Source organism: Citrus sinensis, chromosome 6 (assembly GCF_022201045.2).
Source record: "Citrus sinensis cultivar Valencia sweet orange chromosome 6, DVS_A1.0, whole genome shotgun sequence".
Lineage (NCBI taxonomy): Eukaryota > Viridiplantae > Streptophyta > Magnoliopsida > Sapindales > Rutaceae > Citrus > Citrus sinensis.
This window is the reverse complement of record NC_068561.1, coordinates 12,543,219-12,559,433: the sequence shown is the minus strand read 5'-3', so window position 1 is coordinate 12,559,433 and position 16,215 is coordinate 12,543,219. Positions and strand designations below refer to the sequence as shown.

Below are 16,215 nucleotides of genomic sequence, written 5' to 3'. Positions count from 1 at the left end.
ATAGCCTTTACCATCTTTGTTAATGAAGTTACTTGGGCTGACAATGCTGTCAAGACATCTACGTTATGAACTCCTACTGTTCCTCTTGCTGCAGCTTATCTGGTTGATGGCTACTGATAGTTATTGTTGGCTATTCTCTCCAAAATTTCATAAGCTTCATTGTAAGACTTAGATAACAAGGCCCCATTTGTTGAAGTGTCCACCATCAATCTAGTGATTGGGTTGAGACCATTATAGAAAGTTTCCAATTGTATGCAACAAAGAATACCATGATGAGGACATCTCCTGAGTAACTCCTTAAATCTCTCTCATGCATCACACAAGCTTTCATCTTCAAGTTGATGGAAAGATGTGATCTCGTTCCTCAACTTTGCATTCTTGGTTGGTGGGAAGTATATCATTAAAAATTTGTTAGCCAAATAATTCCATGTAGTGATAGAATTTGGTGGTAGAGAATTCAACCATGCTCTTGCTCGATCTCTAAAAAAAAACGGGAAAAGTCTGAGTCTCAATGCTTTTTGCGATGCTCCAGCAATCTTGAAAGCATCACTTACTTCCAAAAATGACTTAAGGTGTAGATGAGGATCTTCGGATGGCAAACCATTAAATTGCCCCATTGTTTAAAGCATCTGAAACATCACGGGTTTGAGCTCAAAATTGTCAGCTTGAACGTCGGGTCTAACTATTCCCGAATGTATGGCCTGAGGAGTCAACACTGCGTAGTCTCGAATGGCTCTATCTCTATCATTCGCCATGTGAATAATGTTATTGTTTCCTGGTTGCTTTTGATCACATTGTCCATTCAGACCTTCATGTACATTGACTGGTTGTATCTCCTCTCTACGGTTCAAGTTTCTCAAATCTTGCAAATCATCCATTGCTACAGCAGCTTGTAATTCCCGATGCTCTCTTCTTAATCTCGTTATAGTTCTTTTAATTTCTGGATCAAACTGGAAGTCAACAGATTTATATTTGAGCATGCAAGGGTTGCTAGATCACCTATGTCAACAAAATAAACAAATTAAAATAAAATAAAAAATTAGCACCGTTAAAACTAATTTCACAAATCACAATTAACAATCACTAGTAGAAATGTTGTCATTTACGACCAATCTTTTTGCGACCACATGATTTTTGCCACTAAATCTTATTTTCAACGACCATACCAATCAATGGTCGTGGATTATAAAGGATGGGTAAACTCAAATGTGTAAAGTTTTTTGCGACAATTATTTCATCTATTGCGACCATGTCTTGGCCACAGATAAAATTATCTGAGATAAATATTAATAGGTCGCAGAATGTCGTATATTTGCGACAACACAATAATTTGGCCGTAGTAAATACACTTTCTACGATAAGATTTTGTGGCCAATATATTTGGTCGAGAAAAGTGATAAATTTGTGACAAATATTTTACTAGTCACAAAAAGGATTATAGCCGAAGAGATTGTTTTTGTGGCCAAATCAGTTTCGTCTCAGAAAGTTCATATTTTGAACGAATTCTATTTTTGCAGTGGAATTTTATTTGATTGGAAAGCAATAATTCTACTGTCATAAAGCAATAATTCTACTGTCATAGAAAACAAGCATATGATAAATAATGTTGAAGTCAACATTTAGGATAAGTTGGTGATTCCGCTATAGAATATTCAAATATTATTTGTATTTATAAGAATAAATAATTCATCATTATTTTATAGAACAAAAGACAATTAATTTTTTACTTCTTTATTTTTATTCACTAATATATTCTTTTAAACACAAACTCTATGTTTTTTTTTCATTATTGTGCTTGCTCATGATATACATGTACACACACCCCCAGGTGCTTTTGCTTTATGCACATGCATGGTTAGCAACCTTGTTGACTTTGAATCTGCGGGTTGGTTGTGTTTAATTATAAATTTCTTATACTAAACAATATATCTCAATTATTCCAAAAGAGTTAATTTAATGGTCCACAAATACTATTGTAATTTGCATAGAATAAATGGTCATATATATGTTATCTTACATGAAATAAATTTTTTTTGAGAGAATATTATAATCAATTTTCATATTAAAACATTATCATATAAAGTTATATTAATTTAAAATTATGATTTTTTCCTAATATTTTTAAATCTAACGAAAAAATTAGTTTAATTATCAACATGAAATTTTAAAATCAATATTGACCATTCATTAAACTAAGAGTGATTAGGAAAAAAAAATAATTAAGAAGGATCTTTGTCCTATTATTTTGTAAGAAATCCTAATTATCAGTAAGCTAGCAAAATAAGTTTTTTTTAATAAATAAAATTAGCAAATATTTAATTGGCGGGAGAATCAATATAATACTTGCCATATAAATTTACCCTATTTCACAATCAATTGTGGACATTTGGTGCCGCCACTTTTAGTCTCAGAAATAGAAAATTTAATATTATTATTTATAAAAAGATATGTTACAGAACAAAACTTAAGTACAAAAGCAACAACTTTGCCTTCCTCTTAATATTATTATTTTATAAAAAGATATGTTAAAGGACAAAACTCAAGTACAAAAGTCACAACTTCGTCTTCCTCTTCTAATCCCCCTGAAAATATTTTCCCTCACTTGTTTGTCTCGCTCAACTACAAAGTCAATTTTTTGCTTTTTGTTGCACATTCAGAACCAAAATCTCTAACAATGTAACTCCAAACCTTTTAAATTAGCTTGTAACTACACATTATTGAAGATAATTTTGCTGCAATTATTGAAATAGGAGGGGACAAAGCTTCAAATTTCTGCAGATCAAACAAAGGACGCCTAAGGTTTTATTTTGCATGAAGTTTTATTTTTTTTTTTTTTGGTTGAAATTGGTAGGCTTAAATTGTTGGGTTATTTTGTTCCTTTAGTAATTTTTATGGCTGTATAATATGAAATTATTATTATTATTTGTATTGTTTGCAGATAAACTTTGGGTCTTGGTCTATTATCATAAGAGTAAAATTTCACATGGAATAGTTGTTTCTTCACTGCCAAAAATTGAAGTCCTTTGCTCAGTCAGGTAATATGACGATACTTTAAAAAATTATGTCTTTATTTTTTTTTTATAAGACTTTGAAAAATTGTGTCCATATTATTTTTTTATAGGCTTCTTTATTATTTTGTCTTTATAATTAATTCTTTATGAAATAATTAAATAAAAATATATCTATCAATTCACGGTTGTTTAATCTAAGTAATGTATCATCGTTGCATGTTTCTTGAAACTAAATATTTCCTTTAACTAAAATAATATTAACAGAACACATAGATTGATAAAAGTTGGATGCGAATTTCAAATCGTTTGTGTAAGGAATATGTGGATGGTGTCAAGGCTTTTGTGAATTTGGCTGAGAATCATTTAAATGAAGAAGGGAAAACTAGATGTCCATGTAGAAATTGTCAGAATATGGAGTTGAAATCACTGGATGATGTCGAAAGACATTTGTATAGACATGGTATGTCATTTAATTACCAAAGATGGGTATTTCACGGTGAAGAAATTGATTTATCAAGTTATATTCAAACTCCAAGTTCAATTAATGATACTTCTCATATTGAAGAGGTAGAAGATGATGAGATGTTAGAGATGTTGAATGAAATAGAGGGGCCAATGCAAATGGATTGTGGTTTAGATGAGTCAAATAATAGTAATGCATCTGGTGTTCATATAAATGCTGACAAATTTGGTGAGTTGTTTGATGAGGCTCAAAAGGAACTTTACCCTGGTTGCAAGACATTTTCAGCCTTAACTTTCCTAGTGAAGTTGATGCACATTAAGGTATTGAATAGATGAAGTAATAAATCTTTTGACATGTTGTTGCAAATATTAGAAAAGGCTTTTCCAGCATGTGCCAACATTCCAGCATCTCATTATGATGCTAAAAAAATGTTACGAGATTTGGGGTTAGGATATGAAACAATTCATGTGTGTAAGTATAATTGTGCTCTATTTTGGAAAGAACATGAAGGTAGAGATCACTGTCCAGAATGTGGTAAGTCAAGATATAAAAATAATGATGGGAACGGTAAAAAAGTTCCGCAAAAGGTGTTACGTTATTTCCCATTGAAACCAAGGTTAAAGAGGTTGTTTATCTCAAAGCACACAGCTATTGATATGCGATGGCATAAAGAAAAACGTATTGACATAGATGGGGTTCTAAGACATCCTGCAGATGCTGAAGGGTGGAAGGATTTTGATCAGAAACATCGTTGGTTTGCTCAAGAACCTCGGAATGTTAGGCTATAACTTGCAACTGATGGATTCAATCCTTTTGGAAATATGAATAACTCATATAGTATGTGGCCAGTTTTGGTTTTTCCTTACAATCTCCCACCTTGGAAATGTATGAAAGAACCTTTTCTTATGATGTCATTACTTATTCCAGGACCTAAATCACCTGGAAAAGATATTGATGCATATCTACGTCCATTGGTGGAAGAATTGAAAGAATTATGGGATGTGGGTGTATAAACATATGATGTCTCGAAGGAACAATATTTTCGCATGCATGCAGCAGTGTTGTGGACCGTAAATGACTTTCCTGCCTATGGTGACTTGTCTGGATGGAGTACAAAAGGGTACAAGGCTTGTCCTGTTTGTAATAAAGACACCAAATCAAAAAAATTAATAAACAAAATATGTTATATGGGTCATCGTCGTTATTTACGTGTTGGCCATAGTTGTCGAAATAGTAGAGAATTTGATGGTGAGCCAGAACATAGGTCTCCACCTAGAATGTTCACAGGAGATGATATTTTATGCCAATTACAGCAGCTACCTCGTACTAAATTTGGAAAAAATGAAAACAACTTAGATAGGAAGAGGAAGCGATCACCTAATGAGCTTAATTGGACCAAAAAAAGTATTTTTTTTTAGCTGCCTTATTGGTCGAGTCTGAAATTAAGACACAAGCTTGATGTTATGCACATAGAGAAGAATATATGTGATAGTCTTTTGGGTACTTTATTAAATATAGAGGGAAAGACAAAAGACACAAACAAGGCCCGTTTAGACTTGGAAATCCTGGATATTAGAAAGGAATTACACTTGCAGCTTGGAGGAAATAAATATATTAAACCTCCAGCATGTTATACTTTGACAAGTGATGAGAGAAAACAATTTTGTAAGTTCTTGAAGTTGGTGAAATTACCTGAAGGCTACGCATCCAATGTCAGCAGATGTGTCAATGTAAATGATGGTAAATTATCTGGCTTAAAAAGTCATGACTGTCATGTTTTATTACAGCGACTTATTCCAATAGGCATACGTGCATTTTTGCCGAATGATGTATGTACTGCCTTAGTAGAGCTGTGTAAATTTTTTCAAGATTTATGTGCAAAGACCTTAAAAGTTTCAGATCTGGACAAACTAGAAAAAGGGATTTTCCTAGTTCTTTGTAAGCTTGAAAGGATCTTCCCCTTAGCATTTTTTGATGTGATGGTTCATTTGCCGGTTCATTTGCCTTGTGAAGCCAAAATTGTCGGCCCAGTTGGTTACAGTTGGATGTACCCTATTGAAAGGTAATAACTATAAGTTTACATGATTACTAAGTATTTACTTTTCCCATACACATATATTTATCAATATTTTTTTTATTATTATCACCACAGATTTTTGGGTTTTTTGAAGAATTTTGTGAAAAATAAAGCTCATCCGGAAAGTTCAATAGCTGAGGCTTATATTGTAAATGAGTCTATGACATTTTGCTCAATGTATCTTTGTGATATTGAAACAAAGTTTAATCATGATGGGCATATTAATGATGAAACTCAAGAGGGGCAAAATAATAATGGACTATCAGTTTTTGCTCAAAAGGCTTGCCCATTTGGGGGAAAAAGTTTTCTCGAACTATCTCAACAACAACATGAAGCAGCACATTGGTATATCTTAAATAACTGCGAAGAATTACAACCATACTTGAAGTAAGTGGAGTGTATAGCTTATTTATTTCTAAGAAATTATCATTTTCGTAGCTTTGACTCTTATTTAATAAGTACATGCAGTGAACACTTTAACCAATTGAAGATGGAAAGTAATGCTAATTTATTACAAAGGCAACAGAAGCACTTTCCTAAGTGGTTTAAAGAGCGTGTGAGTATGCCTAAGTTATATAGATTATATAATTTAAGGTAGATTATATATATGATTATGTCTTCTTTTGCCATGTAGATGATATCATTGCGTCATAAAAGGTCAATTGCAGCTACTAATGAATTGTATGCCCTAGCATGTGGACCTGATCTCCGTGTTAGGTCATACTCAGGCTGTGACGTTAATGGAGTTCGGTATCACACCTTTGACCGTGATAATCGATTGACAACTCAAAATAATGGCATTGTTGTGGTTGGGGAACATGACTATAAAGAAATAGAATTTTATGGTGTTTTAGTTGATGTGCTTGAGTTGCAGTATTTGTTTCAAAATGAAGTGATATTGTTTGTGTGTGTGAGTGGTTTGACACAAATGCTAAAAGGAAAAAAATTCAAAAAGATCTTACCTTAACTTGCATAAATGTGTCCCATAAATGGTATAAGAATGATCCTTTTATTTTGGCAACTCAAGCACAACAAATTTTTTATGTGAATGACCCTAAATTTGGATCTCATTGGAAAGTTGTGGAAAAATCACAACATAGACATATATAGGATGTCCCAGAGATAGAAGGGAATAGAGAAGCTGATATAAACAATATTGAAACACCAATTCATATTGTTATAGAAGATGTTAATTTTGAGACACAACAATTTAGTAGGCAAGATGCAGAGCCAACTGTTTTGGAAGCAAATTTTGTGCCTTCTCAAGAACATATCATACATAATGATGATTCTGAATTCATAGATGATTGCACTGATGAAGATCAAACATTAAGTGACAATCATGATGATGAGCCAACTTTAAATAGTGATGATGACACTGATGTAGATAATTAGTTATGTGATGCTAAGTTCAAGTAAGTAATTTTTTACTTTTAATGAATTATGTGCATAAATTAAATTGTTCTTTCATTCTTTTATCTTATAATCTATATAATTTAAATATTTTGTTGTGTACGCAGATTGCATGGCTCCTGGAAGGCATCAGACCATTGCCAATATTATTCCTCCATCTTCTAACTCATCTTCTAATGTCCTACCAGAAGGTATTGCTATTTTTATGAGTAGAAATGTTATGACGAACATGTTTCATCTAATTGTAGTCTTTTTATTTTTTTTATTATTATAATGCAGTTAGTTTAACAACCAAAAGAAAAGGACGTGGCCCGTCTTGAGGAGTGGGGTTGGATCGATTATTACAAGCTAGAGAAAGGATTCATATATCATTTACAGAAGAAGAAGGGAGACCCATATGTAATCATGCTTCTAGGTTTGCTAATGAGATTGGTGTTGCTGTGAGACTGTTTTCTCCAATACAATATGAGAGTTGGTGTGCGATTCCTGATGAAGAAAAAAAGGTTGTGTTTGAGCAATTGTTGGTAAGTGAAATTGACTTTGAAAGATTTTATTTAATATAAATAACTATTAAACTTATAAGCAAATAGCTTTTATCTAAGGATTAAATAAGTGAATATTCTAATAGCTGAGAGACTTGTTTTATTGTCCTTTTTAGACAAAATTTGAATTTGACATGTCAATGCCACACATACTCAACTATGTGAATAGTTCTATGGCTAAGCGATATTCAGATCATAGATATAATTGTCACAAACACTTCAAAAAGTATGCAACACCATCTGAAGCACGTCAACATGCATATAGAAAGAACTCTCAACAAGATTGGGCTTGGTTATGTAATCACTTTGAGAGTGACGAGTTCAAGGTAACTTATCTTTTGTTATTAATTTTAATTTTGTAGAAGTTATGAATGATTTGTTTTTAAAACAAAAATCTTACATGAAGGAAAGAGCAAGAAAAAATGTTGGTAATCGCAAAAAACTCAAGTACAATCACCGAGGTGGATCATTGTCATTTCTTGGCCATCGTGAAAAAAAAGTAAGTTAAAGATTGTATTTACACTCTAATTTGGATGGTCTTACACTTTCTAGTTTCTGATTTATGTTACTATACTATTAGGCAATTGTTATGGAATTCTAGAATGATTTGTGTATGTGTTAATGCTTGAGAGTAGTTGATAAATCTTTAGACAATTTTTTTTTCTGGATGATATTGCTGATGGTGGCCTATAATGGGTTGAAATTAACTTTTGAAATTATTAGCTGCAGATTAGTATTTGTGGTTTGATGTTGATTATTACTTGAATAATGATTTGTGTTTCTATTCTACCTCTACTAAAGTGTAGATACTTGTCTTAATTTTTTTTTAATTTTGTTGCATAATAAACTAGAGGAAAGCCACTGGAGAGCAACCTAATGAGATTGAACTCTTTTATATCACACATTTTAGCATCAAGAAAGGTTGGAGCAATGCAGAAGCACAACATGACTATGTAAGTATAATAAGCTATGATTCTCTTTGCAATAAATATATGTTGGAAACATTTTTCCTCTAAAATCAAAAGAATGATTAAATGAAAATAACATTGTTCTAATAGGATATTTAATATATTTTAATTAGTTCTGAAATTTTAATGATAGGTTTATTATATAAAATAGAATACAAATTATAAATGAGTAAGGAATGTTGAATTAGAATAAAAGCTTCAAAGACTTTTATTGGCAAAATTTTATCTTTATTTAATAAGTTGTAATGTTGTTCAATTGTTTTACATTAGTTTTTATTTATTTTTTTCATTTTGGCTATAAATGTTAAAAGAAGCCTAAGAAATCTGTACTACACATTTATTTTCTTTTACTATATGGTTGACTGATTTCATTTGTAGGAAAAGATGAAAGAAATGGAACAAGAACCTGTTGCTGAAGATGGTACACCTTTGTCACCTAAAGAAATTGTTGAACTTGTTGTTGGCAAGAACTTTAAAGGCTTTGGATTTAGGCCTACACTACCTACTTTTGGATCTAGAACATCATCACAAGTAGAAAATGAAATGCGAGGGATCATTGATAGTCAAGCAAAAGAGTTAGAGAGCACGCGTAATGAATTAGAAAGTACTCGCACTGAGTTGGGTAAGACGTGTGATGAGTTGAAAAAATGCCAAACTGAATTAACCGATACACGTGCAATAGTTGATAAGCAACAGGAGCACATGAATAAGCAACAAGAGCGCTTGGATCGTATTGAGAAATTCTTGTTCACTGCCCCTTAATTGATTACCTAACTTGCATGCTTTTGATCCATGACTTTTAGTTTAGTTACTTGGTATCTCTTTTTTGTGTTCTGAAGTGGAAGTGACTTGTCAGTGATCATTGGCTTTTGGTTTCTTTTGCATTTGGTCATATGTTGTCAAACTACTCTTCTTTTGTATGTCATTTGACAAGAGAAACGTGATCCAACATTATATATGTAATTATTATTCCAGTTATTCAATTAGTCAAACTTTTTTTCATAATTTCATTAATGTTTTAAATTTGATTATGTAAGATTTAACATATTTGATTACATTTATTCTTTTTAATATGTTGCTTCGTTTTGCAAAAAATAAAAATAAAAATAAAAAATAAAATTAATTTGACAAAATTTTATATTCTGCGACCACTATAGGTGGTCTCAAAAGAAATTAAACAAACATTTAAAGATTTAGCCACAAAGTCAATGGCCACGGAAAATATTCTAAAGTGAATGAATTACCTTACCTTGAAAATAATTAATCTACGAACAAAAATTGTTCATCGTAGAAAACATGATTTTGCGACAGCTAAATTTTGTCTCAGAAACATGAAAACCGCGACCAATAGTTATTGGTCGTAGAAAACTTATCAGCGACCAATTAAGTAGCCGCAAAATATAACAATCGACAAAAGATGAATTAATTTGTGACGATGTATTTTGGTCGCAGAAAGCCATTATCAGTGACGAATTTAACGATTGGTCGCGGAAAAGATTCCTCGACAGACATAATGTGGCGAGTTTGCGACAACCAATTTTTGGTTGTAGATCAGTTTTAGCGACCAAAATTATATATTCTGCGACCAGTATTTTGGTCGCAAATGACAGCATTTCTATTAGTGAATCAATCCCCGGCAACTGCGCCAAAAATTTATTGGTGTATAAATACTAATGCTATTAGTGTCAATGTGCAAGTGTACACAACAAGTAATAAAGTGATGAGTATTCAAGATCGTCTCCACAGGGATTGATGTTATCAGATTTGCTACAGCAATCTTAACAGTGCAGATTTTGTGCTAAAATAAAATAAGCAATTGATGAAACTAATTTACTAATTAAAATAAAAACACAATAAATAAAATGCAACAAAATAGATTATCACGTCAAACTTAAGGATAAAAATAATGAGAATATAGAGTAGTTGAGTGAATAAACTCTCTTAATAGTCTTGACTATTTTTCTAATGTTTGGCTCGGTTGCTACAATATTTGCTACAGCACTGGGCAGAATCCTTATGTATCATCAGCTGTCGCATGTTGGATATCTTATATCTATATGCAACCTAACAGTGATCAGTTGCTATGCCAACATAAGATATAGCATTACGCACTTAGGTTCTATTTACCCTACAAGGTGAATCCTTATGTCTAGTTCATCACTAATCTTAAATCAAGCATGGCCCTTTTGGGACTCAAGTAAAACTCAATCCGGGAAACTCCATTTAAGATCAAGTATTGTTCTAATATGTTCCACTAAGATAGGCCATTTTGTGGCTCTTCATTAGCTAGTATCATTAAATGGGTGATCAACCGAAATAACGAATAAAATAAATACTATAAAAACAAACTGCTACAGCAAACATGCAGCAACACATATTTCTAGTCAATAAACCATCAAAATTATTTATCACTCAACTACAAATAAATTTAGTTCATGATTTGCAAAAGAAAAATAAAGAACAAAGTTTCAGCCATGAAACAAATCTCCAAAAATAAATAGAAAACGAGAAAATAAGAGAAAAATAAGAAGGATTGAGCTCCCAATTGATCTCTACAATTTTTCCTCTTGTGTAGCCTTCAATATCTCTCTTGAATCTTGTTTTTCTTTTGTTTCTTTGTATTTTTCTCCTTGGGTGACGGCTCTCCCTTTTCCTTATGATGTGTGCTTCTTTTATAGTTGAAAATTAGGGTAAACGGAAGCCTAGGGCGCGCATAAGTCAGATTAGAAAACTGCAGATTGCAATTTTGCAAGTATCTCACGCGGGATTTTCTCTGTCGTTGTTCCAGGATTACTACAGCAATATCTACAGCAACTGCACTGTTCTAGATTTGTTTCAACTCTTTTGTAGCCATGTTCTTTCCTTATTTTTACAAGCCTATTGCATAGCATTCCTTCCATGAATTATAAGCTTCTGAAAACCTACAATTATGCACACAATTTGAGCACAAATTACTTTAAATCGAGCAAAACTTATTAAGATTGACTAAAATGATTATTTATGCAAAATGTAACAAAAATGCAATAGAAACACATAATTTACTCTCTAAGTAGTATTGATTTAAGTCTAAAAGTGTCATGATAACTCTCATTTCATAGAGTTATCAGTACACATAATCATAACATGGTACCAAATAATACTATCAAACTTAAATGCTATATGGAATACATAATAGTAATAATAGTAATCCTCTCATAGTACTTGTTTCACTTCAAGGATTTGGTAAGGCTCTTATGGGTTTTTGGATTCTTGATTTCTTCTAAAATATAGGATTCAATAATTAACTGTTAGAATTGATATATAAACTAACACGTATAATGCAGACTAAATCATAACTACTTAAATTTCACAAATTTGTTGCCCAATAACCCAACAAATATAACTCTAGCTACACAATTCCATTTCATGTAACGTTTCCTCTCAATTAATCTTTTCAACTTCTTTTTCACTCTCAGTTTCTCAATTTTGTCAAACAATGAGAGCAGTTTCAATTGCTTTACATTATATATGCCCACCGATTCAAGCAAGCATGTGAAGCATAAAAGTAAAGCATGCATGAGGCCTTAAAGAAGCAAGCAGGTTGCCGCCTCATGGCTTTAGTCACTTGTATGCATGTGTGCTACAAGTTCTGAGGTGATGTAAAATAGAATAAAGTTATAGCCAGAGACTTTTGTATAGTCTTATAACCTCAGGTTTAGCCACTTATGCTTTGCTTTTGAAAGGAAAATATCCCTCTGGTGGTTAAAAATGTACTTAAGGTTATTCCACAAATTTAACAGATGCTTCACCATTAGATATTGAGCTTCCAAACTCTTATGAAAACGATGGCAAAGGAAAATCATAGCTTTTGACTTTTGTCTATAAGGATTTTTCATTTCCTTATACTGTAATGTCTGCCAGGCCCATAGTTTGCAGGTGCATTTTTGCATCCAACACTCAAGGAAGGTAGTTCCTTCTAAAAACTTTAATAGCTGAGATTTGTGGATTCGTAAAATTTTTCATTTTTCAAAAACCTTGTATTAGTAATCAAAGGAAAAAAAATGAGTATCACAATATAAGTATAAATATAAAAAAGTAAAAATTATGAAATATGTAGATACCTCATGCATTTATTTAGAACTTTTAAAATCATACTTTAAAACTTAAATTCTCACCTTCTCATCTATGTTAGGGTACAAAAATAATATTTAAAGACAAATATATTCAAAAACAAATTTTAATGTATTAAAATAACTTGACAGGCGATTAAACCAGTCATATAAGAAAATAAAGTAAACAAGCCATTGTAGCATAATAATAACATTCTAATCAAATAATAACAACATAAGTGGTAATATAGAACCATTCATATAAATTAAAATTATAAATTAAAATTGTTATAAACAATTAAATTAACAACATAATAAACTAACAATATAAAAATATAATAATGGTAAAGCATAAAAGAAATAAGCATAAATAAACGCAAGCAATAAAAATTAAACTATCCACATAAAATTAACTATTGTGCTCATAACAAATTATGAATAGAGAAAAAATTTAGAATAAAACAAATTACTTCTGGTACCTTGTTAATAGTTTATTATTGATAAGCTTTTGTTGCTGATTTATTATATTACTAAAAAAACTCCAACATATACATAGTAATTAATGGGTATGGGAGTGGTTGTTCTTAACACTATTGTGAAAAGGCCTTTAGTTGCGAACCTGTAGGGATCCACTTCCATAGTAAGTAGCTCACCCGGGTTGTTAACAGGCGATGGAAGTTCAGTCTCTGTAGGCGGCGATTGTGGGACTTTAATATTAAATACTCAAGAGTTTAGGTGCCTAATTAATAAGGATTTTGATGTGGGATTTTACAAAACTAAAGTGGTGAACCCACCATAACTTTATCAATTTGGTTATTAATGATTTTAACAAGTAGTTTGTGCTTCACTAATCTTATCTAGATTAGGTCGTATGTATTCGCTTTGATCAAAGCCCAATTCTTTTTAGTTTTTAGCCTCAATTCTTTAAACGACGTGTTCAAATCTCCAATAAATATTAAGAAACATTAGATTAGGAGATGATATGAATCTTGAAACCACACAATTTTAATCAATTTATTTTGTATAACCTGAAATTATTGACCATATAAATTGCATTTGGATCCTCTCTTAATCTAATCTTTCTTAAATCTTTGTAAGAGATTTAGACATGTGGTAATTAAATAATTCTATGGGCAAGATTAGATCTATTCTTGACTTTCCTTAATAATTACAAAAACTCACGATTTTGGACTAATTAAAATTCTAAACTTACTATTTTGGACTAATTAAAACTCTAAAACTAACAAACAGACAAACTAATGTTAATTTTTTTTTCATTTTCTTTAATCGTCTTTTTTCTCTTTTCTCTTCCTTTTTTTCCCTTTCTTCAGTCATTATTTTTACTTTTCTTTTGGATTCTCCTCTAAACCCTTCAAGAAAGGTTGCCATACCTTCAAAAAATTTTCAATAATTAACATTTTTTATTTTAAAAGATTAAGATTGTAACAGACAAAAAATTTCTACGGAAAATATTAAAAAATTGCAAATCAAATGATAAAAACCTCTAATTAGTGTACACTAACTGTAAAATAAAATAAGATATCAAATGAAGTATCATACACTAAACTAAAATTTCCAATAACTAAATTCAAATGTTGTTGTTGGATGCTTGAGGGTCTTGAATTGTATGTGGAATTAGTCATTTGATGATCTAGTTGTTTGATAAACATAACAATTGAAGAAAAGGGGAAAAAAAGGGGGAAAATAGACAAAAAATGATTAAAGAAAATGAAATAAAAAATTAAATCCAGTTGTCTATTTGTTAGTTTTAGAATTTTAATTAGTCCAAAACAATAAGTTTAGAATTTTAATTAGTACAAAACTGTGAGTTTTTGTAATTATTAATAGGGTTGGCCAAAAAGCCCAGGCTGGGCCGGTCTAGGACCACGGGCTTTAAGCCCAATCTACAAGCTAAAAACATGGATAAGGGCTTAAAAAATGTAAGGCTCATATATATAGGGTCTGGTTAAGGGCCTTTATAAAAAGTCCGGGTTTTTTTATTTATAAATAAAAAAGTCAAATTAAAAAAAAGAAATATAACTCAAAACCCTAAAATGAAAAAGTTAAGTAAAGTAAAAAAAACAGCCAATAGCCAACATTGCAATGGCCAACAGTGAGGGATTGATGCACACCCACCCAACAATTGCAACCATCACCGTACACCGATTATCAATTGATTTCCATCCATTAGAACCCAGCACGCAACCACGCAAAACCAACACACAATGCAACAGCAAACTAGCACCAGTAGCATGAGTTAGTAGCGAACTGACACCAATAGTAGTAAATCCAGCACAATAGAACCAGCAACTTGTTCCTTCTGAACAAAGTTATGTGGTATGATGATGACGATGATGGGTTTTGATATGATTGATGCGTCATGCTTTTGGAATGATTCTTCATTAAATTATATTATTTCATATATGGACCGTTTGGGGACTCAGAAAATTCAATTTTTAAATTTGATTTTGTGGATGATTATAATGGAAAATGCTTTTGATTTAATTAATTAAAAAATTATTTAAAAAATAATGAAAGCCCAAGACCAGTCCAAGCCCGTCCAACCCCTGGCCTAGATCCAACCCTCTTAAATTTAAATAGGCTTTTAAAGGGCTTGGGCCTTTTGACAATTCCACAATTTGCCTAATCTAATTATTAAGGAAAGTCAAGAATAGATTTAATCTTGTCCATAAAATTATTTAATTACCACATGTCTATATCTTCTACAAAAATTAGGAAAGATTAGGTTAGAAGAGGATTCAAATTGTAGAAGGGGCAAGGTATACCCTCGTCGGTACAGCACCCTGTTAATCAAGGTGTATCTAGCTGCTTAACACTTAAGCTTCCTCGCTTGCCTCTTGTCTATGAGCAAAGTTCCATCTCTGATGTATGAGATTATCGGGTCCATCCATAACTTTCCAGTATCTAAATACATCACTTTTGCTTCTTGCTCGATACTTGGAAAGGTTTTGACCTCTACGGGAATGGATTTGGGCAAATTCACATATGAAGTTGCAAGCATCCTCGCTAGGATATCCACTCGAAAATTTTTAGCCTTTGGTATCTGCTCAACCTCCACTGCTTTAAACCTCACCATAATCTGCTTAGAACAATTAAAATATTGTTCCATTTTTTCATCCTTCGTTTGGAAGCTCTATTTGAAATGATTGGCTACTACCTAGGAATTTATTTGGACTTTTACTCTTCCTGCTCATAGTGCTTGTGTTAACTTTAACCTAATAATGAAGGCTTCGTATTCTGCCTGATTATTGGTGGCTTTAAATTTGAGCCTTACTGTATAGGAAAATTCCACACCTTCTGGCTGATTAAAACCACACCTGCACCTACCATTTGTTCCCCACTAGAGCCATCCACCATTACTATCCATGTTCCGTCAATATCTTTTTTATCTACTCCATTATTGCTTCTTATTCTTTGTCTACCTCGATACATTCGACCACGAATTCAGCTAACGCCTAAGCCTTGACTGTCGTTCGACCATTCGAGGTTGCTAACTGATGTTGAACTCACTTATCTCCTTCTCTGGGAGTTGATATTAGTGGAGCTCTGAGCAGATATTGTTTCAACTGCTGGAATGCCTCCTCGCACTCCGCCGTCTATTCCATTTTCCTCCCCTTTCTCATTACCTGGAA

The 16,215-nt window shown here is 32.0% G+C and overlaps 2 protein-coding genes and 1 non-coding gene across 12 annotated transcripts; all 3 read left to right on the top strand.

Moving 5' to 3' along the window:
• Nucleotides 1-264: 264 nt before the first annotated feature.
• Nucleotides 265-371, top strand: LOC112498708 (small nucleolar RNA R71). Its single transcript, XR_003066126.1, has one exon. It is a non-coding gene; the product is annotated as a small nucleolar RNA R71 (small nucleolar RNA).
• Nucleotides 372-2,474: 2,103 nt separating this feature from the next.
• Nucleotides 2,475-9,484, top strand: LOC102629300 (uncharacterized). Of its 10 annotated transcripts, XM_052443499.1 has the most exons (11): nt 2,510-2,799; nt 2,939-3,035; nt 5,488-5,536; nt 5,627-5,938; nt 6,020-6,107; nt 6,186-7,155; nt 7,244-7,488; nt 7,623-7,832; nt 7,913-8,005; nt 8,358-8,459; nt 8,853-9,484. In XM_052443499.1, exons 8-11 carry the CDS (start codon nt 7,641-7,643, stop codon nt 9,234-9,236), a joined length of 771 nt encoding a protein of 256 aa, XP_052299459.1. In that variant the 5' UTR covers nt 2,510-2,799; nt 2,939-3,035; nt 5,488-5,536; nt 5,627-5,938; nt 6,020-6,107; nt 6,186-7,155; nt 7,244-7,488; nt 7,623-7,640; the 3' UTR covers nt 9,237-9,484. The 10 variants fall into 10 exon arrangements, 8 of the variants coding, with proteins under 8 accessions (XP_052299457.1, XP_052299458.1, XP_052299460.1 ...); XM_052443500.1 differs by having other exon boundaries at nt 2,509-2,799; nt 4,402-5,536; nt 7,244-7,832; XM_052443501.1 differs by lacking the exon at nt 5,488-5,536 and having other exon boundaries at nt 5,832-5,938.
• On the top strand, nt 3,300-4,262 carry LOC127903100 (uncharacterized). The gene is made up of 2 exons (XM_052443762.1): nt 3,300-3,741; nt 3,847-4,262. The coding sequence occupies exons 1-2, from the start codon at nt 3,300-3,302 to the stop codon at nt 4,260-4,262; spliced, it is 858 nt and encodes a 285-aa protein (XP_052299722.1).
• Nucleotides 9,485-16,215: the final 6,731 nt, after the last annotated feature.